Source organism: Callorhinchus milii, unplaced genomic scaffold (assembly GCF_018977255.1).
Source record: "Callorhinchus milii isolate IMCB2004 unplaced genomic scaffold, IMCB_Cmil_1.0 Scaffold16, whole genome shotgun sequence".
Lineage (NCBI taxonomy): Eukaryota > Metazoa > Chordata > Chondrichthyes > Chimaeriformes > Callorhinchidae > Callorhinchus > Callorhinchus milii.
In genome coordinates this window covers 16,563,578-16,584,963 of record NW_024704757.1, presented here as the reverse complement: position 1 = coordinate 16,584,963, position 21,386 = coordinate 16,563,578, and the positions used below count along the sequence as shown (strand labels likewise).

General features: G+C 42.5%; 2 protein-coding genes across 4 annotated transcripts in view; both read right to left on the bottom strand.

The window, feature by feature from the left end:
* Positions 1–9,455, bottom strand: part of smurf1 (SMAD specific E3 ubiquitin protein ligase 1) — a 35,571-nt gene extending 26,116 nt beyond the window's left edge. Inside the window, exon 1 of the mRNA XM_042341076.1 lies at positions 9,242–9,455. Within this exon, the coding sequence (XP_042197010.1) occupies positions 9,242–9,296 (55 nt within the window). The 5' untranslated portion in view covers positions 9,297–9,455. The remainder of the gene's footprint in view (positions 1–9,241) is intronic.
* A 4,612-nt stretch (positions 9,456–14,067) lies between these two features.
* The window catches only part of LOC103186873 (importin subunit alpha-5), a 46,488-nt gene continuing 39,169 nt past the window's right edge, over positions 14,068–21,386 (bottom strand). For all 3 annotated transcript variants that reach the window (XM_042341256.1, XM_042341257.1, XM_007906128.2), the window contains exons 2-11: positions 21,287–21,361; positions 20,195–20,317; positions 19,522–19,607; positions 18,782–19,050; positions 18,576–18,658; positions 17,726–17,989; positions 17,021–17,254; positions 15,963–16,145; positions 15,346–15,495; positions 14,068–14,265 (exon numbers count right to left, since the gene is read on the bottom strand). In XM_042341256.1, coding sequence (XP_042197190.1) covers positions 14,176–14,265; positions 15,346–15,495; positions 15,963–16,145; positions 17,021–17,254; positions 17,726–17,989; positions 18,576–18,658; positions 18,782–19,050; positions 19,522–19,607; positions 20,195–20,317; positions 21,287–21,361 — 1,557 coding nt within the window. In that variant the 3' untranslated portion in view covers positions 14,068–14,175. The remainder of the gene's footprint in view (positions 14,266–15,345; positions 15,496–15,962; positions 16,146–17,020; positions 17,255–17,725; positions 17,990–18,575; positions 18,659–18,781; positions 19,051–19,521; positions 19,608–20,194; positions 20,318–21,286; positions 21,362–21,386) is intronic.

Here is a 21,386-nt window from a genome sequence, read left to right as displayed (position 1 = left end):
GGGTGCAATTTAAGAGTCTCATAAAAAGCATTTTTAATTCCAGATATCCTTGTGTATTCTACTTAAATTAGAAAGGTATTTTTGTTCAATGTAATTCAATAGCACAGCTGCGTAAATTTCATTGAATACTATTTTACAAGCAAAAATAGTAGTTAACGTGACTAAAATTGAGCTGGTCCAAATGAAGTAGTAGAATATGGATTTTTTGTTGCCCTTAGGCAGTAATAAAAGCACATTACCGGCACAATGTTCATGTTTACCGTATGACTAAAGAGTGGTACATTCTGATGGTGAAGAAATGGATCCTAAATGGAACAAGACGATACGAAATACAAATGCAATGGATGAGCTCTAAAAGTTGGCAAAGGAGGGAACAAAAATGGCAGTCCTGGTATTTATTGGCTAGTCTCCCTTCAAATATAAAAATTTTGCACATTGCACTTTGAAAAAATTACCCAAAATATGAAATTATATTTATTAAGCAAAAATAAATAAAGAATCAATGCAGAGTTAAATGACATTTATGCTATTAACACAAAAACAGAAGTCGCTGGGAACACTCAGCAGGTCAGGCGTCAAAACCCGAAACCTTGCAGGTCCGAAGGGTTGTGGACCCAAAACATTGCCTCACTTTCCTTTCTCCATAGATGCTGCCTGACCTGCTGAGTGTTCCCAGCGACTTCTGTTTTTGTTTCAGATTTCCAGCATCTGCAATATTTTGCATTTTGTTTATGCTATTAAGTTTATTTTAAGCTTAAATAGGCATCCGTGTCATGGAACACACACTTATCTAGTATTCAAAATGAATTAGATTATTTTGAAGCAGTGTATTATAGTGTAGAAAACATTTTTTTTGTAAGGGGTGGGGAGAACTTTTTTCCAAATATGAATCCATCTAAATTCTTATAAACCAGAAACACAAGGGGACCTGGTTGATTTTTTAAACATGTATCCATATGTAGCCAGGTTTATGCTTGCAATATAAACTTTCTCCATATGACAGAGCACATTGTTTTACATTAGCTGCGTCATGTTTCTGGCATCTACTGTTGTAAGTGGTGGCTTTGTAATGTTGGCTTTAGAGTGACTCCCATATATGTATTTACAGGACCCAAGTAGAGTTTCAATCTTACTGCAGCCTTGGCAGGAGAGGTGAAGTTTATAAGCAAACACAATGTACGGTCTCCTACACTGGATTAATTTACTACAGGAGTCATTTTATGCCTTCAACTGTATTGTTCAGCTGATGACAAAACACTCATCAGGTACAAATTTCATTGCACTTTTCCCCCTAATATAACTCGAGCCATACACAATATAATAACTAAAGCAACCAAGAAGCACAAAGTGTACCACAGAACAAATGTTACCTCGACAACCTCACTCCCCTCTATGAAGTCTCTGCATAAGGCTTCGTAATAATCTGCCAACACTTATCATTATTAAACAGTTTTACATGGGTGTGTATATGCCAATAACGTATTCAACAATGCATTTTTCGAATTGTTGATGTATACAAGCTTTCCTGTTCAGCAGAGGCAATATTCAGCATGTTGCCAGAAACCATCATGATTCAATTTACACTTTGGAACAAAGTCACTTCTGGTGTTCTGGATTCTATACCAGTGTAAATGAGTTGTAATTGCAAATGCAGAGTAACTTATATTTGAAGCAGCATTGTAGAATTCCAATTCATAAATACTGTACCAAAGCTCAGGACACCTCGCCAAAGCAAGTATATGTTCCTTGACCATATTCAAGACTGAGATAGATTTCTTATTGCAAAAGGGATTAAGGGATATGGGGATAAGGCACGGTCAGGTTATTAGCTGGAGTTAGATTAGAAGATCAGCCATGATTGAATGGCGGGGCAGGCTCGAAGGGCCGAATGGCCTATTCCTGCTCCTACATGTTATGTTGTGTTAATACTCATATCTGATTGGCAGCATTGCAATATAAACTGATCAAAAGTGTTAATAGGACATCCGTCATTTGATTCCATTGTTAATACCAGGAACTACAAAAGTTGTACTCACACCTATAGTATCCTGATTATAGTTCTGTAATTCTACAAAATATGTCCTACTATAAAATTATGCATCTCTTCCATCTGTGTGTTTCACCCACAAAATACAGTATAATTCTATTTCCAGTATATTCTGCAAAGCGCTTTGAGACGCCTCGAAGACGTGATATGGCGCTATATCAAATGCAAAGATTATTATTATTATCTATAATAACTTTCTGATGGCATCTAGTTATTTTGGTGCTCATCTTAGTTATTCTCAACATCCATACACTTCTTTTCTCCTTCAAAACCAATAACCTATTAGAAATCTATTCGCACTGCATTACAAAGCACGTTTCAAATATGTGAATTTTTTTTTAAAAAATTAGAACCTAGGTGAAGGGTTCATATTGTGGAAAACCACAAAGGTTGAAATGAATGGCAGGAAATTAGAACCTAGATGGGGCGCTGATGCAATACCAAGCTTCAATTTCAAAAAAACAATCTTTGCACTTTAGGAAGAAATGGAAAGCTGAGAAATTTAGGGAATTGCCACAATTTTTTAGAAACTGGGAAAGATGAGTTAAAGTAACCAGTGAGATTTGTGATTTGAACACCACAAGGAACCAAGACATTTGCAAGAAAGCATATTTGGAGCTCAAGAAAAAGAATAACGGAAAATTCTGAGGAACAATAATCATAATAAACATAAAAAGTCAATAATCATGAAAATGAGGAATGAGAAAAGTTGAAAGCAGGAGATGAGAGACAAGATGCATTCCTTGTATCCTGTACACATATTCAAGGGGAAAGCAATCTATTTATCTCACCATTATCCATTTGAAGAATATTTAACATATTTACATTTTTGTTTAAAGAAGTGATAATCACAATGGAAAAACTGGGTTGGAGCAGCAAAATTAAGTTTTAACAATAATAACAATAAACAACAATAATCCTTGCATTTGATATAGCGTATCGTTGAGACATCTCAAAGCGCTCACAGAATATATTGTAAAATGAATTGACTGTATCTTGGGGGGGCAAAACATTAATTTATTAGATATTAATGCAAAATGCTTCAGAAATCTTATTTTAGTGTCCTTTCATAAGCTTAGTCAGGAATTCAAAATCACTTCATCCAAGGCACACATTTATATAGATTTTTTTAAAAATTTAAAATAAATGTCTGATTTTTAAGAATGGTACTATGGAATCTGACTTCTTTTAAAATCTTTTCAACAATAGCAATGACCAAAATAAATCTTGATATACAGCAAGTTAATAAATGGACTCATGCATTTTGTATAAACCTATCCTTTAATGAAGCAAAAATTTTAGTAAGAATTGTATTCCACTTTTATATTAAACAAAGTGATGTAGCATTACTTTCAGATTAGTAGAACAACACCAATGGCTAGATAGACCAGAATTATACCTCACACCACTCAAATAACGTAACCTATTTTCACATCCTTCTCTACATCAAATAAAAAGTAACCCAGGGAAGGGGTGGGCAAAGTGGAGAATGGAGAAACTGCAGGAAAAATACTGCAAGTTGGTTTGCATTTGAAATTCAACCTGGAGTCCTGTAGCTCAGTGGTTAGAGCACTCGCTTTGCAAGTGAGAGACCCGAGTTCAATTCCAGGCAGAGGGCGAAACCTTGGGCTAGTTTCCTTACTCCACACAGAGCCTAATAATAATCCCTCCAAAAAACCAAAAACAATAATAAATTGGTCATTTTCAATCTACGACTGTTTGTGGGACACTGCTGTGCGCCATTGGCTGCCGCGTTCGCCCACAAATATACAGTCAATTCACTTTACAGTGTGTTCTGTGAAGCGCTTTGGGACGTCCTCCCGACGTGAAAAGCGCTATATCAAATGCAAGGATTATTATTATTATTAACCTGATATTACAGTTGGAATCTCAGAGCAGTACAGTATTAAGAAGCCTTAAAGCAGCACAGTACTCCACTTTGCGTAGATTCAATGCTAAAAGCATAGGAAAACTGGGGTTTTAAGCCATAATTTCAGGAAAAACTGCAAAATGAAATTATTGCAGACAGTACTTTTGATTTAGACTTGGAACCCACCAGTGCCCTTCCTCTACATGGCCACATTAAGGGGAAAGAATACCTGTCAGCTTGTGTCCCTAATTACAAGAGTTGTTTGGCTGTTCATGGCCAATAATGCTGTATTATGTGAGTCCTGTAGCTCAGTGGTTAGAGCACTCGCTTTGCAAGTGAGAGACCTGAGTTCAATCCAGGCAGAGGGCGAAACCTTGGGCAAGTTTCCTTACTCCACACAGAGCCTAATAATAATCCTCCAAAACCAAAAGCAATAATAAATTGGTCATTTTCAATCTACGACTGTTTGTGGGACATTGCTGTGCGCAATTGGCTGCTGCGTTTGCCCACAAATATACAGTCAATTCACTTTACGGTGTGTTCTGTGAAGCGCTTTGGAAGCCCTCCCGACGTGAAAAACGCTATATCAAATGCAAGGATTATTATTATTATTATTTGTTAAAAATATCTAACTGCAGTTTGTTAATAAGTACAGCATTCCTTCTTTCACTTGTGTAAAGTATATAAAGTTTATAGTATATGTTATGCAAGTTAATTGTCAAAGCAAAAGAGTCATCATCCAGCATAACTGATGTGATGACTTAAAAGGAAAATAGTGAATAGTTAGGATTTCCCTGGAGACCCAATAGAAGCAAGTGACAAGGTTGCCTAGCATAGACACAAACTAATTCTAGCATAAAGCATTATATATTGGTGCTACTGGGTTGAACGTCACATTCTTGATTTTTGTATTATGCAGCAAAAGGTCATTCAGACTCGTAGCCCATTTAAATTTGTGGAAAAGAACACAGAACCTGGTTTTACAATAAGAGTCCAGCAGAAGCTAAGCCGAATATTTTCAAAACAAAATAAAGTAGAAAAGTTTACAAAATTAAAGTAGAGAAGGAAGCAGGGGATAAAAGAGTAAGGTTTTGTTTGACTTCTTATATACTAATAATGGGAAAAAAAATCAAAAAACTATCCCATTTCAATAATTTACAAAAATGTTTCATAGAATCATAGAAACTTACAACTCTGAAGGAGACCATTTGGCCCATTGAGTCCACACTGGCTCTCTGAGCAACCTGCACTTTCAGTCCCACTGTCCCATACCCCTTCAAGCTTTTAAGTTTCATTTATGTTTAAATATACGTTTAATTGGCAAATTAGTAGTAAATTCTCTTTGGAATTATAAAGTTTTTATCTAGTCATGGAATGTCTTCACTCAATTCTCAGTGAAAGTTACTGTTTCAATTGCACCATGCACCATACCACGCAACATTTATGTAACAGGTCAGCAATTTTAACTAATGTGTTTTGGGGTTGAACTTGTAAAATACCACTTAGAAGGGAATCTCAGACAAGCTTAATTACATATGCTGTCAAAAACAGAACTATTTGTTTCACACAAACAGATAATCAAATCACAAATTACAGAGCCAAAGTGACTACTTACATCCCCCTACAATTTTGTTTATACAAAATTTGAATCATTACACTTACTGATTTATGTATGCTGTTGTGGTAGAGAGAATTTTAAAATTGTTTTGGATTAAACAAAATTTAACATTCATAATCTGATATGTCATATTTAAAAAAAAACAAGCCAAGTTGTTTCATCATAACAATCACAAGAACAGCTTTACCCAGGCTGAAAACCAGGTCCCACTTGGCTCTTGATAACCCTGGACACTGGTGCCCAAGCAAGTATGGCTTTTATTTGTGAAACTTCCTAGAGCCTCTTACTGGTAAGATTAGAGTTTTTATCTGGTTCAATTCCAGCAGGCCCCAAATACACATTTTTTTGAAATCTAATGCCATGGTTTGACACCCACACTAATATTCTAGGTCACCAGCAAAGCAGGGTGTGACCACGGGTAGGTAAGCAGCTTAACCAATTATTTTGGGGTGTATTTTTGCTTCAAGGATAGTGAATAAGATGGGTGATGTCCATGAAAGGGGAGATTTTGCAAGAGTTAAGGAACAAAAGGGCTTGATCGGCCGAATGTTCTTTCCTGATTCTGTGTTCTTGAAAATGATTTTTGGTGACACTTAACAGTTGTTAATAACAATCCTTGCATTTAATATAGCACCTTATCACATCTTCGAGACGTCTCAAAGCGCTTTTACACAATATACTGTAAAGTGAATTGACTGTATATTTTGTGGACGAAATGCAGCAGCCAATTGCACACAGCAGTGTCCCACAAACAGTCGTGGATTGAGTGACCAAATTATTATTTTTGAAGGAATTATTACGTCCGTAAAAGCGATCCGCCAATCGACTAACAACTGGATTACTACTTACCGCTAGGTAAACCTTACTAGGTGAGGAGTAAGGAAACTCGCCCAACGTTTCACCCTGATCGGTATTGAACCCAGATCTCTCGCTTGCAAGGCGAGTGCTCTAACCACTGAGCTACAGGTCTCCACAACTTAAGTTTGCAACTTAAGGCCACATGGTCTCACTAGTTTAAATAAATAAAATAAATATTTATCAATAGTTTAAAAAGATGTATTACTGCAAAACAACAAAAACTGAGGCTTAAAACCAATTTTCTGAAGTGCCAAATTGAAAGCAAAGGAAACCTTGAGATTTAAAGGCCAGAAACAAGGAGTCGTTGGCTTTTTTTAAAACAAAGCTGAAATGCTACTGTCTGGTCACCCTGTTCCTTCACCTTTACAGATGGTACATGACCAAGTAAATTTCACGTGGTGAGTGTTCAAACCCATGCTTGCTGTTCTCGGATGTCAAATTAATAACAAGTGACTATCCTCCAGGGAGTGAGGTAAGCTGGGTTTCCTTAGAGCTGAGTTAGCTCCAAGGTGATATGTTTGGCAACAGAATGTCAGAATCGAACCATCCCCTCAATGATCTTGGTAGTCCAGTGCCTCAGCCAGCCAGGTCCTCAGTACTTCACCAGCTGATGCCAGCACAGCAGACTGGCTCAATGGCAGGACTTAGAAGGGGCAGACGAGTCACTGGTGCCAGGGACTCTCCCCACTCAGCTTCTGTTAACCCTGTAAGCCAAAGCCCTAAAGGGGTAGGGTGGTTCTAGCTGATAAACAGTGGGAAAGCTCATCAGGCGGTGTTCTCAATGGCAAGCAAAGTGTGTTTTTTTCCTGAAATGTTCCAGGACGCTATCCCATGTGAAGGGTGCTATGTAAATACAAGTTATTTTTGTAGCTGGTTAGACTTCATCAGTACCCCAACACACACTCTGGGGTCCTCAAGCCTCAGCTCTTGCCAACCTGCACCTAATACTTTCTGGAATTGTCAGGATGCGTTACTCCAGGGAGAGAGTCCACATTCCATTCCAACAATCTATCTCTAGGATTTCAATGTATAGGTGGGATTCATGACATTTTCAGTTTGGTTTGGAGACTCCCAAGCACCGGGATGGGTTCCGCATGTAACAGACGACCAAAACAAAATTCCACACAAGTGTGGTTCGACAAAAAAAAATAGAAACTCCCAAATGCTGGGGCAGGAACTCTTCCCAGTCAGCTGTCATCAATCCTGCAAGCCAAACCGCTAATAGTAGGGTGGTCCTAGCTGGACAAACAGCTATTTGTCCAGCATGGACTTGCTTTGTCCAAGGGAAAAGCTTGGAACCACATTGATGTGAATTTTCTTTTGGTGGGGGAGGGGGTCATCTGACACATGACACACATCAATCAGCATGCTTAAGAGTATCCAAACTAAACTAGAGTTCCATGTAATAATAATCCTTGCATTTGATATAGCGCTTTTCACGTCTTCTAGTCGTCTCAAAGCGCTTCACAGAATAGACTGTAAAATGAATTGACTGTATATTTGTGGGTGAAACGCAGCCGCCAATTGCGCACACCAGCATCCCACAAACAGTAGTGGATTGAAAATGTAAACCTCTTGCACGCATATAGAGGCAGGAGAAAAAAAAATAGAAGAGTTATTATGTTATACCTTTACAAATCACTGGTTAGGCCTCAGCTGGAGTGTTATGTTCAATTCTGGGCATCACACTTTAGGAAGGATGTCAAGGCCTTGCAGATGGTGTAAAGGAGATTTACCAGAATGATACCAGGAATGTGGGACTTCAATTATGTGGTGAGATTAGGGAGGCTGGGATTGTTCCCCTCAGAGCAGAGAAGGTTCAAGGGAAGATTTAATAGAGATGTACAAAATTATGAGGGTTTTGATAAGAGTGAAGAGGGAGAAACTCCCAGAAGAGGAAATGTTTTTACCCAGAGCGTTGTTGTGATCTGGAAATGCACTGCCTGAAGGGGTGGTGAAAGTAGATTGTAGAGTAGCTTTCAAAAGGGAATTGATATGTACTTGAAAGCGTAAAATATGGGGGTAAGAAAGAGCCAAAGGGTGGGTGGGGGAAGGGTGGGGGTGAGACAAATTGGACAGCTCTTGCAAAGAGCAGCACTGGCAAAGGGCAGGACGGGCCGAATGGCCTCCTTCTGGGCTGTAAGATACTAAAGTTAAAAAAGAGGAAACCTCCAAAAGCGTTTCCAGCGCCGACGAGAGACCGACATTCCCTCTCGATGACTTTCCATTGAGGGCAGAGGCAGGAAGCCGAGCAGCGCGTGTGTGTGTGTGCGCACTCACTCACTCACTCACTCTCACACACAACACACACCGCCATCAGCAGCCACTGCAAACCGCGGCTCCAAACCCCAACCCCAACCCCGGGCCACAACCCGAGGCAGAGAGGGAGGGAGGGAGAGGGGGAGGGAGGGAGGGAGGGAGAGAGGGAGGGGGAGAGGGAGGGAGGGGGAGAGGGAAAGATTACGAAAGGAGAAAGAAAGGGTTGACGGTGGGAAAACGGGACAGGAAAAAAAAAGGGGGAAGAGGGACAGACGCTGACATTGAAATAAATAAAATCGCATTCGCCCACCAACCCCACTCCCTCCTTCCCTCCCTCCCTCCCTCTCTCTCACTCACTCCCTCACTCCTTCCCTCCCTCCCCCTCTCTCACTCTCTCCTTCATTTCCTTTATCGCATATTTAGTATTTTCTGTTTAAATGGAGGTGCGGGTGGAGGAGAGGAGGAGGGGAGGAAGGGAGAGGGGAGGTCCTGGCGGTTGAATTTTAAAAAAAATACCTCAGAAAGGAGAGGAAGGAGAGAGAGAGAGAGGGAGAGAGGGAGAGAAAAAAACATTTAAACTGAACTTTACCTGTCAGCCGGATTTTAATGCTTGACCCGTTCCGTCGAGCGCCGGGATTCGACATTACTTATAAAATTCCCTCTTATTATGCGACGGTTCGTCACCGCGGGCCCGGTGCACTTTCGGGGGTGGGGGGGTTTCTAAAAAAAAAACTGTGCGTCTGTCTATAAATAAACGGAAATTGTGCACAAAAAAAAAGGAAGTGTTTTTTTCTCGTCGTCGTCGTTGTTGTTTTTGTTGTCGCCGTTGAGGGAGGGAGGGGGGGGGGGGGGGGAGGGGAGTGTGTGCGTGGGGGGGGACACAGACAGAAAGGGTAACGCGAGTAACGGCTCTCGGGCCCGGGAGCAGCAGCAGCACCGAGCGCCCGAAGCCACTGACTGCACGAGATCGATCGATCGAGCGGCGGCGGCGGCGGCCGGGGGGGCGGGGCGGGCGCTGACGTCAACGCGCTGTCTTCCCCCCTCCCATCCTCCGCGCGCGCGCGCGCGCCGGGAGACGTCGAGACGGCGGCAGCGCACGTCCGCTGACGTCAACGCGTTGCTTCACCGCCCCCTCCACCACGCGCTCCGGGCGGGGGAGGCGGCGGTGTCCGCTGGCGCGCGCCCTGACGCTGCTCCGCTCGCGGCGTCAAGGGGAGAAGTCGCGTTCAAGTCACAGCCGAACCGCCCACAAGGTTTGTGTTTCTGTTAAATAAAAGGCGCAAAACAGCAACAAGAAACACTTCCCTCTCACCCCCCCCCCGCTGCTGTCGGACGGCGCCAGCGGTGTTGTTGTTGTGGTGATGCTCTCAAAAAAAGTTTTTGAGGCAAAACAAAAAGGCCCCACGGCTTTGGGCGGAACGCTTCATCTGCCGTTTAAACCGCAGAACGGACAACAACAACAACCGGGATTTATATAGCGCCCTCCACGCCGGCTTCACATTAATGGGTCCCGGGCTGGGGGGCGTGGCCAGGGGGAGGAGGCGGGGCCAGGAGAAGGAGCTGGGGAGGGGGTGGGGCCAGGGGGAGGAGGAGGAGCCAGTGGAGGGGGAGGGCGAGGGGCTGGGGGGGAGGAGGAGGAGCCAGGGGAGTGGCTGGGGGGAGGAGGAGCTGAGGGGACAGGGGCGGGACCAGGGGAGGATGAGGGGCCGGGGGAGGATGAGGGGCCGGGGAGGAAGGTGACCAAAGACGCAGTCGAAGAGAAAGGTCTTCAGCAGAGACCTGAAAATCGGAAGGGAAGGAGTTCCAGAGCCTCGGGGCGTAGTGGCTGAAGGTCCGGCTACCGAGGGTGGAGCGGAGGGACTCGGGGGACGCCAAACCCAGAGGAACAGAGGCAACGGGTACTGTTTTGAGGAGAGAGGTCAGAGAGTGCAGAGGAGTGGACTTGAAATCGATCCTCTCTAGGATAGGCAGCCAGTGCAGTCTGGCAAGGACTGGGGTGATCCGGGAGCAGAGTTTGGGGGTGGCGGAGGATGGGGGGGGGGCAAGGACTGGGGTGATCGGAGTTTCGTGTGGGTGAGAATGCGGGCGACAGAGTTCTGAATGATTTGGATTTTATGGATGGTAGTGGATGGGAGGCCGGTGGGGAGAGCGTTAGAGTAGTCCAGCCGAGAGGTGACAAAGGCACGGACCAGGGTTTCTGCGGCTTTTGAGGAGAGAGGTTGGTGGAGACGGGCAATGCTTTGGAGATGGAAGAAAGCGGTGCTGGTGAGTGACTGGATGTAGGGGAGGAAGGATAATTGGGGGTCAAACCTGCCACCTAGGTTGCGTACAGGTTCGGAGTTTTAGGGGGAGGTCGGGTAGGTGGAGGAGAACACCCCCCCCTCCTCCTCCATTTGACGACTTTCTCTTAGTTTCAAAAAGCATCGACACTGAGTTGGCCTCTCTGCTCCCCATAATATTGGGCTACTGTTATTTTTGGGGGAGGGGGAGTATTTGGTTGACTATAAAGGTTATCCATTGAAATGCTACTGGAAAGTCAAAATGAACAGACATGTTGTATTCACAACACGTGTGTGTGTTTATATATATGTATTTAAAAACACAAGGGAGCAAGTTACGATACCATCACCTAACCTCCAGGCTGAGATGACATTTCAACTGTGAAAGTAAGGTTTATGACATCTGAACACTGATTACATAACAGCCTCGCACCTTCCCAAGTGTCCCTATTTTATGATAGGATCATTCGCTGATCAGTTAACATCTCTTAAATTCCCACGGCTTCAGAATAGAATATTGGAGCATTGACAGGCATTTAAAAAAAATCACCTGAAAGATTACTTGTTCATCATGTGCCTATTTATGAACTACAACATACCAGTCTAATATTCTAACATGAACCACTCAGCAAAGCACTTCAGTTGGGGCATTACCAATCAATGTCAGCCAACCTACTATGATCTTCAGATAACCTGTGTTTTCACTGTGGTCCCATGCACTGTGAGGTCAGCATTTAAGCCTATAACAAAGACTTGCACTGTTTTAATCTTTGAATGCTGCAACGCAATGTACATTAATCTATATGTAAAGTATGTTGCAAACAATATGCTACAGAGCTGATGACAGACATCAGCCCTGTAGCACAAAACTATAAATTGCAACATATATAGTCAATTTAAAAATATCCTGAAGTGCTTTACAAAATAATGAAAGCGAATGTAGGCAAATGAGATTTATCCTAAAGTTGGCATAATTGGCCAACCTTGCAGACAGAATTTCTTGTTTAGCTTGATATTTAACCCACATCCTACAAACAAATGTTATTTTGCTGAACATGCCAATCCATCACTTCTTGAATGTTGTCAAATGATCCTCTGACATTTTCTGATGGCTCTTACACCTCTAGTAGTAGCTCACAGGACTCCTGTGCTGGAACAAATGTTCAAAATCCCAGCCTTTCAGGTCTTTTGGCAGAAGAATCACAGATATAACTACAAGTTCAGCTGCATACAGTCATCCACTTGCCACCCATCAGTGGAAATAGTTTCTCCTTGTTCACCCAGTCAGGAACCTCGGGGTTCTGTTCGACCCTGAGCTGTCCTTTCTCCCCCATATTCGCGCCACAACTGACACCGCCTTCCATCACCTCCGGAATGTCGCCAGACTACGGCACTATCTCACCCCTCACGCGGCTGAAACTCTGGTCCACACCTTTATCACCTCAAGGCTGGACTATGGGAACTCTCTCCTCGCCGGCCTTCCCGGCCCTCCCTCCACACTGCAGGTCATTCAGAACTCTGCAGCTCGTGTACTGTCCCGCACCAGACACCGCGACCACATCACTCCCACCCTCGCCCTCCTCCACTGGCTCCCCATCCCCCAGAGCATCAAATTCAAGATCCTCACCCACAAGGCCATTCACAGCCTCGCTCCCTCCTACCTCTCCGACCTACTATCCCCCTACCTACCCGCCCGTACCCTCCGTTCCTCTGGCTCCGGTCTGCTCCACATCCCCCGCCCCTACCATCAGTGGTCGGGCCTTCAGCCTCTCAGCCCCAAGGCTCTGGAACTCCATCCCCCAGTGCCTTCGCCGCCTCCTCCCTTTCCTCCTTCAAGGCCAGTCTCAAGACCTTTCTCTTTGACCGAGCCTTCAGCTCTCCTCTCGACTCTCTACCCCCTCCTCGCTCCCTCCCTTCCCTCCCCTCACCCTGACCATTTCCCCCCAATGCTCGGGTCCTGACCCAACTGTACAGCGCCTCGGGACGTCCTCCCGACGTGAAAGACGCACAATAAATGGAATCTTGTTGTTGTTGTATTGAATCCCTCATAATTTTGAACTAAACTTGGCATAGTTAAAGCAATCTTATTAGGAAACTGAGGTCACATTTTAAATACCAAATGCAGGAGTACACTATAGTAGAGCATGCTTAAATTAAGATTCAGCAGTGATGTTTAGTGGGTAGGTTTTGTTTGGAAGGAGGGAACAGAATGGTTTATTTAAGTCACGAGGGTAGGTTCTCCCTTCTTACTAAAGGTGTAGTGGTTTACGCAGAATCCATATTAGCTTTCAAGAGGGAACAAGATATAAATCTAAAACAGAGTCATTTGCAGGGTAATGGTGAAAAAGCAGGTAAATGGTTTGCTCTTTCAAAGCATAGATATTATGGCCATTTTGTTCTGCAAATAATCCATTTTTAACCATACATAGATCTGCAAAGGACAGCCAAATTCTCCAGCCTAGGACTTCATTGCTCAATGTGGCAGAGATTAACAACTAAGCTTGGCAAGACGAGAATCACCCCCTACAATGCAATGGCTCACAAGTGATCGCTTCAATTTCACATCTTGATGAAAAACAAACAGGACAATTTTTACAGAATACCAGGCAGAGCAGGGTGACCTCAGGTGTCTGCCAAGTTTAGTGTACAACATTGTTACTAGTTATCAACCCTTGAATGCTATTGTGGTTTGTTAAAGCTAACTAATCACACAGAAACCCATGGAATTTGTTGCAGGTAATCTTATATTGAAACTTAGCTTTGATGTGGTTCATGGTATTTTGAGCATATGGTTGAATTAATGCCCACCAGTGGCAAAATAAAAATCAGATTAATTTTTAGTCAATTCCTCAAAATCAAATAGGTAGCTAACATTTTACAAGCATTACGTTAGCTTCCTAAAAAAACTGCAGATGGGAAGGGTTTATAAAAGATTGGAGCACTTAAATCTGAATTACGATGTACATATGCTGTGTATGTGGGAAGCAGCATATTAAGCAGGATCTTGGGTGTTGTAAATGAGTAGCTTCCAATAGCTGTATCAGCCAATTGTAAGATAGTGGACAGAGATACACTCCTGTTTGGCAAAACTCAAACATACAAATCAAAGTTCTGCAAAAAAACATTTAATTCCCCAAATACTTACACAAGCACCTTCAAAACTAATCAAATACAAGTTAACAAGTATCTTGTTTGGATAGAAATATTGCACTGAAGTACTGTACATATTTAAGAGTCCACTTGCTCAGAAGTTAAACTCATCTTTCTGAGAATTCATCTGAAATATAAATTCTTCATTTGTTGCTTCAGGCTGCAGGTTTGAAACATCGTCATCCTGTAAGGGAAGAATGACAGGGTTATAGGCCAGGCATTCTTGGTTTTGGTACAAGCTTCGAATTGTGTTTGGGTGGATCATCAGTCATCCATTCTCACCTGCTTGACAACCCCCATGAAGTCAGGGAAGCAACAGAGTATTATACAGTACATTAGAATCTATTGGATTCTACAGGCAAGCCCCAACAACTGCCATGTTTCTCTGAAAAATAACTAGTTACCTTCAATCCAATAGTTTCAACTTCTTTAGTGCAAGTGTGCCATTTAAATTCTCCAACTCGGCTACTCGATTATAGTGGATAAGATTTACGCATACTTGGTCAGGAAAATACAACAAAGTCCTGAAAAGCTGTTGACAGTTTCATGTAAAGTATACCGTAGTTCTTGAAAACTATTCTCAACCTATTGGAATAAATGCTCCACTTGCACCAAAGCCTGATTTGCTATTCCGGTGGATTTTATACTGTTTAAAAGAGAAAACAGTCTTTTAGGTATCCTGGCAAGCAAACCTCCAAATCAAAATCAATCAGTCACTTCACGGCTGTTTGCAGGACATATCTGGAGGAAATAGCCTTCATATTTGGATAAGACTGTCACTGCACTTCACAGTAATTGCTTGTGAAGCACTGACGTTCAACACCAGGCATTATAAAAATCCAATTTTCTATTAGTTCCTGCAAGTCAAACACAGTCTTCCTAACTTGGTTGGATATCAGCAGTAAGGCAGCGACTCACATTGATTTTCCTTGTAATAGCTCAATAGGTTTCGCATCAGAACCTATAACAGATTTTTGATCTTAGTTTCTAGCCACAATAGTGGAGCCTTTTGCAATACATTGCTTTTTTGCATCTACAAACTGACAGAAGCAGTCCCAACCTATTGCTGGTTGATGAGCGTGAAGGATTGTTGGGACTATCAGATGACATGTCATTGTCTTCCCTCCAGACTGCCTGCCAAAAACAGTGGGAACTAATCCCTAGTTTTTGAAAGTTGGAGGTGGGAGGGGAACTAGAAATAAGGAAGGAATTGCAACATAATCCTTCAATAGTATTTGCCAATGTTATAGTGTTCTCTGCTTACCGCTTCAACAAAGTATTTTTCAATCAGATTCAGTGCAGTTCTGTATACGGCATCATTTTCATGGGACTGAAGAGCTTCAATCTTTTCCAACCCATTAAGCCCTTCTATCATTAGACACAGTTTGTCTGTCTCACCAAGCTTCTCCCCAGCCTGTAGAGAAAAATACATAACAAAATATCATTAAACACAGGATTTTGACAATGTTAAGTTGCTGGAAGAAAAAGCAAACAACATTCAACACAGAGCCCACAGAGTTTGGTTGGTTCAGTTTGACTTGTTCAACCCTAAATCTTAGACAAAATCCACAATTATATCAGCCAGGCTGAGTTGGCAGCACCTTTGCCTCTGGGTCAGAAGGCTGTGGGTTTTAGTGTTCTAAACTGAATCTGCAGTGAAGTTTTGAGGGAGTACTACATTGTCACCAGAAGTGCTGTTTGTCAGATGATATTGTGAACTGAGCCCTGTTTGCCTGTTTAGGTGGATGTTAAAGATCCCATGACACAATCTGAAAAGAACTGCCAACTATATACAGCCCTACCCAACATAGAGGCATCACCAAACTTTATGGCCATCCCTTAATGTCTTCTGTAGGAAGAATGTGATTTTAGTCAACTCACCAGGAAGATATTGGAAATGGCATCCAGGACCACCAGAATAATCTTGGCATCTTTGATACAGAGCAGGTCAAGCAGGGGCTTCAGAACCCCACACTGTACCAAGTGGACTATCTGGTCCACCGTGCCACCACTCGAGTAGTTAGTCACAGCCCAAATAGCTTCTTTCTTTGCTTTAAAGTCACCCTACAAGGCAAAGAGAATTTGTTTATAATACAAGGTCCAAAAAGGTCAAATAGGAGTTATTGGCATCAAAGACACTGCACTCAGGACCATTTCAACCTCCTACCCATTTCTCCTGCTATTGCATGCAATTTGCTGGTGTAGTTATAGCACGGTTACCTTAGCGCTATCCTTCCATAAACTGAGGCAGATTCCACAGCTCCACTAACACTGTCATCCTCAGACTAACAACCAACTGATAGATAATTTGCCATTAAACATTTTGTCCAACACAAAACTATAACCCAAGCTTATTTTAGGCCTGAGTCATTAATCTTTTCCTGGCCATCTGGGTCGCCCTTTGTGCCTTGTGTAAAAATCCCTCTTCACTGCTCAAGCAGGTCCATGTTAAACACTGATGTTTCCTGCCTACTCACACTAGAATCAGGGAATGCTTCCTGGAACTATCCAAGCATCCTGTTATGTGAAACCAGACTATACTCCCTATAGGACTGGGAGGAAGTTACATTCAACTTTACTGAGATGCAGACTCATATTGGACAGGGAGATAAATGCAGAGACATCCATCCAGAGTCTTGAGTAGTGAATTTGGTGGTAGTGAGGGGAGGAGGAACAAGGAAATTGGAGAAAGAATCTTAGTTAATGAAATGATAGAAAATAACAGTGATTCACAATTCCAGGAAGGAATTGCTTCCTTGATGAGTCAGGACAATTGTGTTAAGGATGGGGAGTGAAAGAAAGAGGGGTTAGTTGTATAAAAGACAACCATGAACTTGTCCAAACATTCTTTACATGGGAAAGAGGAAGGGGTGGGGGAGAAAGAGAAAAGAGGTACAACAATGTAGAGCCACAGTTGGATTGTGAAGCACAGTACATACTTGTTCCATAAGTTCGACAAGTGGAGGCATCACTCCACAAGTGATCAATTGTTGAATCTGATGAGTGGGTCCAGCTGCAATATTAGAGATGGTCCAAGCAGCCTCCTTCTGTATACTGGACTTTGAGTGCTTCAATACCTGGGGCAGAACAGAGAGAACACCAGCCTCGAGGGCAGCCTCTGTTTGATTGTCAGTTCCAGTCACAATGTTTCCTACAGCACGGAGGGCAGGAGTCTAAAATGAACAGATTTGTCAGTCAGGCTTTTTTGGTAACAGATGCAAACTCCTGCTAATGAGGATTCTCTAAACTGAAGTTAACCTGGAGGTTTAGAATATGTGCAGGAGTGGAAAACTTCAGATTACAAAATTAATATAGTCTTAATTGCATTTTCTAATTATTCTCTCATGTCCCTCATGTTATTTCACACTATGCTATTTGTAGGATGTTGATGTGCACAAAATACACAATCACATTACAATCCTGCAAAGCGCTTTGAGACATCCTCCCAAGGTGCTACATGAAATCCAAGGATGTTATCAACATTGGAAACTGTCAACCACTTAAAAAGCCACCTTTCTGTTTACCCTGACCATGGTCCCAACTGAAGGAGCAATGTCTCCCTTTACTTCAATGTTCCCTCCTTCCTGGAATTGTGTACACTTAGAGAACTCAAACCCATGAATTACAGCATCAATCTTACTCACCAACACAGTCATCTGAGAGGTGGCCATTAAATGTACCAGTCTGGGCAAAATGCCAGTGTTAACTACAACCTCAATCCGTTCATTGGGGCCATCGGTCAAGTAAGATAGCGCCCAGCATGCATCAGAGAGGATATCTGCATCATCATTGTAAAGCAGCTGAATAAGTGTAGGGAGCATCTGCTGAACTGCTTGGAGTGAAGGGTGAGGATTCTTGTTGCGGCACAGGTTTGACAGAGTCCATGTAATATTGCTCAAGAAACCAACCTGCAATTCAAGAAACCAAGAGTCACCTGATTAGTTGAGGCAGAGAAGTTACTTTTTTTTAAAAAAAGCCCTCCTGTTCTGAGCTAAGGTAAGACGGTGCAGACATAAGCATTCTTCAAGTGCGTTACCCAAGTGGCGATTTTCCATATGAAAGCCTTGGCAGCAAGCATTATCCATAAACCTTAAAGAACACCACAGCCAGGCTGAGCCTGAGGATATCCTCAGTTAACTATTACATTGCCAAACTAAGCAACTACCCTGCACCAACATGACACCACAAAATACAATGAACATGGAATTGGTTTGTGGTAAATTGGGAGCAATATTGACAGACAAAAAAAGGAATTTTGCATTCAGAGTGGTTCCATGGGCTCTTAAAATTAATCCAAGTTGCATCAAGCAAACCCAGGTTCCAAGTTTAAAGTTGCATTGTTCAGGGAATAAAGCATTCCACATCGATTATTCCTCATCTCTTTCAGTTTTCTGCCTCTGATAGTTTTGTCAAATTTTGTCTTACAATATTCAAAACAAGCACTCTGAATTAGATTCATGACCGGGTCAGAGCCTGGAAACCATATACACTTACTGGAGTACTAGGCTGTACCAATGCAAGCAGAGGCTGGACAGCATTGCAATTTATCACTGCATCACGGAAGAGGGGACCATCACCTAGAGAGAAAAAAAAAGTTATCTTCCTTTTGGTTTTGATACAATTACCCACTTTTCATCTGGGTTAAAGTGAGAGAGCATATCTTGATCACAAGGCCTCCAGATAGGAATCCATTAGTCTACCTGCAATGTTGCCCAAGGCCCACACAGCCTGCTCACTGATGTGCACATGTGGAGATGAAAGCAGAGACACAAATACTGGGACAGCACCTCCGTCCACTACTGACTTGGTCTGCTCTGATGTGCCTGATGCGATATTAGTCAGTGCCCAGGCAGATTCAAACTGGAGAACAGGGATATCATCTCTACCAAGAAATTCAACAAACTTATGGATCAGTCCTGCTTTAATGATCTCGTTCAGAGGAGGTTTCCAGGCTCGGGACAGAAGTTTTCTACCGAGAAAAATAAAAAAGGCACAATGTTAAACTTTTCTTTGCTGCGTTTGGAGATTATAATCTTTACATTTGATACAGTGCTTTCTTTGTCAGATTCCTCAAATTGTTTCACAGATAATTGTTAGATATCCTGAGTATTTGTCGGCAAACAGCAACCCATTAGGTGAATGATCAATTTATCTAAGGACGAGATGGAATTATTTGGCCTCATACTTCCTAGAAGAGATATCTTAGGATTCTGATGAAGCTACAATTTTAACTCATCCTTAGTCAGAAATCAAGTGTAGGGGCAGTTAGATTTGTTTACTGCACTGAAGATCACTTACTGCTATCTGAAGAGCGCAGTCCGGGATACAAATTTACAATCTGTATTTGAATAAAAGGTATTGAAAAATACCCAAGTAAACCAACAGAAGGGGAATCTCCAAGCCTCACACACTGGGTAAAATGACTTGGGTGTGGTAGTACCTTGCACCCTGTGTCGCTTGTAGTTGCAGCTGTGGTTCGTGACTGTTCATCCCAATCACAATCTCTTTAACCGTCATCTCACGGACCTGCACATTAGGAGCAAAGTTAGCGTTCAACTTTCAAGCATTCAGTGGCATTTTTCCCCACACGATTAGGTACGAAAAAAAGGAATAAAAGCAAATGCTTTTCAGTCGGCAGTCACGACATGCCGAATGGCCTCCCAACGATTCGGTACATTTTACACGATACGGAATATGACGAGTGTGCGTTCTCTTCTCACTCAGGTCAAGAAAAAGAAACTACATTGGAGCAATTTAGAGACATGATTTGAATGTGGTAGATGGAGAGCAGCAGCACCCACTGGTGGGAAAGCCTCTCAACGCCGCCTCTCCCTCGGTTGATGGATATATTTGCAGTGTCACCGGTTACAAACCTGTGCACAGCTTTTGACTAGCGATCAGGACACCAATTAAACAGGAAATCCCACAAAGAATTTCCCAAACATAGCATTTACTCCAACCATTGCCCGCAATCAGAGGATGAGAGCAGTCATACAACTTCACTGTGTTCTGCAAGTCCTACCCTCCCTTTCAAATAAAACGAAACACGCAACTGATTAGTTTAGTGTTACTTTCCCTCTGGCCTGGAATTTTATACATATGAAATTGCTTACAATCGTTTCCGGTGTCTTGTCGTCCTCTCGCAAAGTGCCCACATTTCTCCTCTTCAGAATCTGCTCGTCCTTCTTGGCTTTTCGTAGCTCAACGTTGATCTCGATTCTCCGCCTCCTCAACTCCTAGTTTAAGGGAGCAACAGTGGGATGGATCCTTTTCCAAATGAATATGGTCGTACAGGAGTACAACCGTTCGTCTTACTGCTGCTTAATGCACAGTATATTTTAAAGGAATCTATTTGCTGAATTCCGGCAAAAAAAATTTAAGTAAGTTTGGGAGCGAAGGAAATAACGTTATTGCAATTTGTGTGGTGTCATTTTTTTTAAAAAAAATTAAATTAAAAAAGGCTCTTTAGATTCGAGTCAACACACCATGATAAAAAAAACATTTCAAATCGAGTCAACGCCCAGAATGCTTTGTATGTTAAAGCTTTAAATTCTCTTGCACTTTTGATAATGTGTGGTCCCTCCAGTGGAGACGAGAAAACCCATCGCCAGAACTTTACATCAGAAAAATGTTCCATTGGTCCGAGAGAACAGATTACCTTCTACACACCGCAGGAATCTGGGACCTGCCATTCCCAACACTTTTATCATTCCTACACTTAAAAAGTACGAAGCGATTCTAGGAGCCGAGTATGGAAACCGTCAACACAACAGTGGTTACTCATCTCCTTCTACTGCAACTATAGAAACCCAATCACTCGAGTCTGACGTCCTCTGAAGCAACGCAGTCAAAACAGTCCATTACTATGGTGCAGACCCGGTTACACGGTGTAGCTCCCCCTTTAATTCAAACGTCCCTAATACAAGTGACATTCACGAGTCGATTGCAGCTGCATTCAATTCATCCCAGCAACAAAATGATTGAGAAACTGATGATGAGTTGGCCTGGGCAGAGGGCTTTGCTATAGGAAATTTCCTGCGTGTGTGTTTTTTTTAAAAAAAACACCTGAAAGCTCACTGGGAGCTTGTAGCGACTGCATCACATTGGCACAACACAGATTTGAAAGTCACAAAAAAACAAGTTGCATTTATATAGTCCCTTTCCATACCAAGATGTCCGGCGTTACAAAGAAACACGGTGCATACCACAAAATCTCTCCCCTTATTCTTGAATATTTTCATCCTTGTATTCTCAGCTTCGCTGGTTGACATCTTTGCAATCTGCAAAACAAAAAGGCTATTCAGA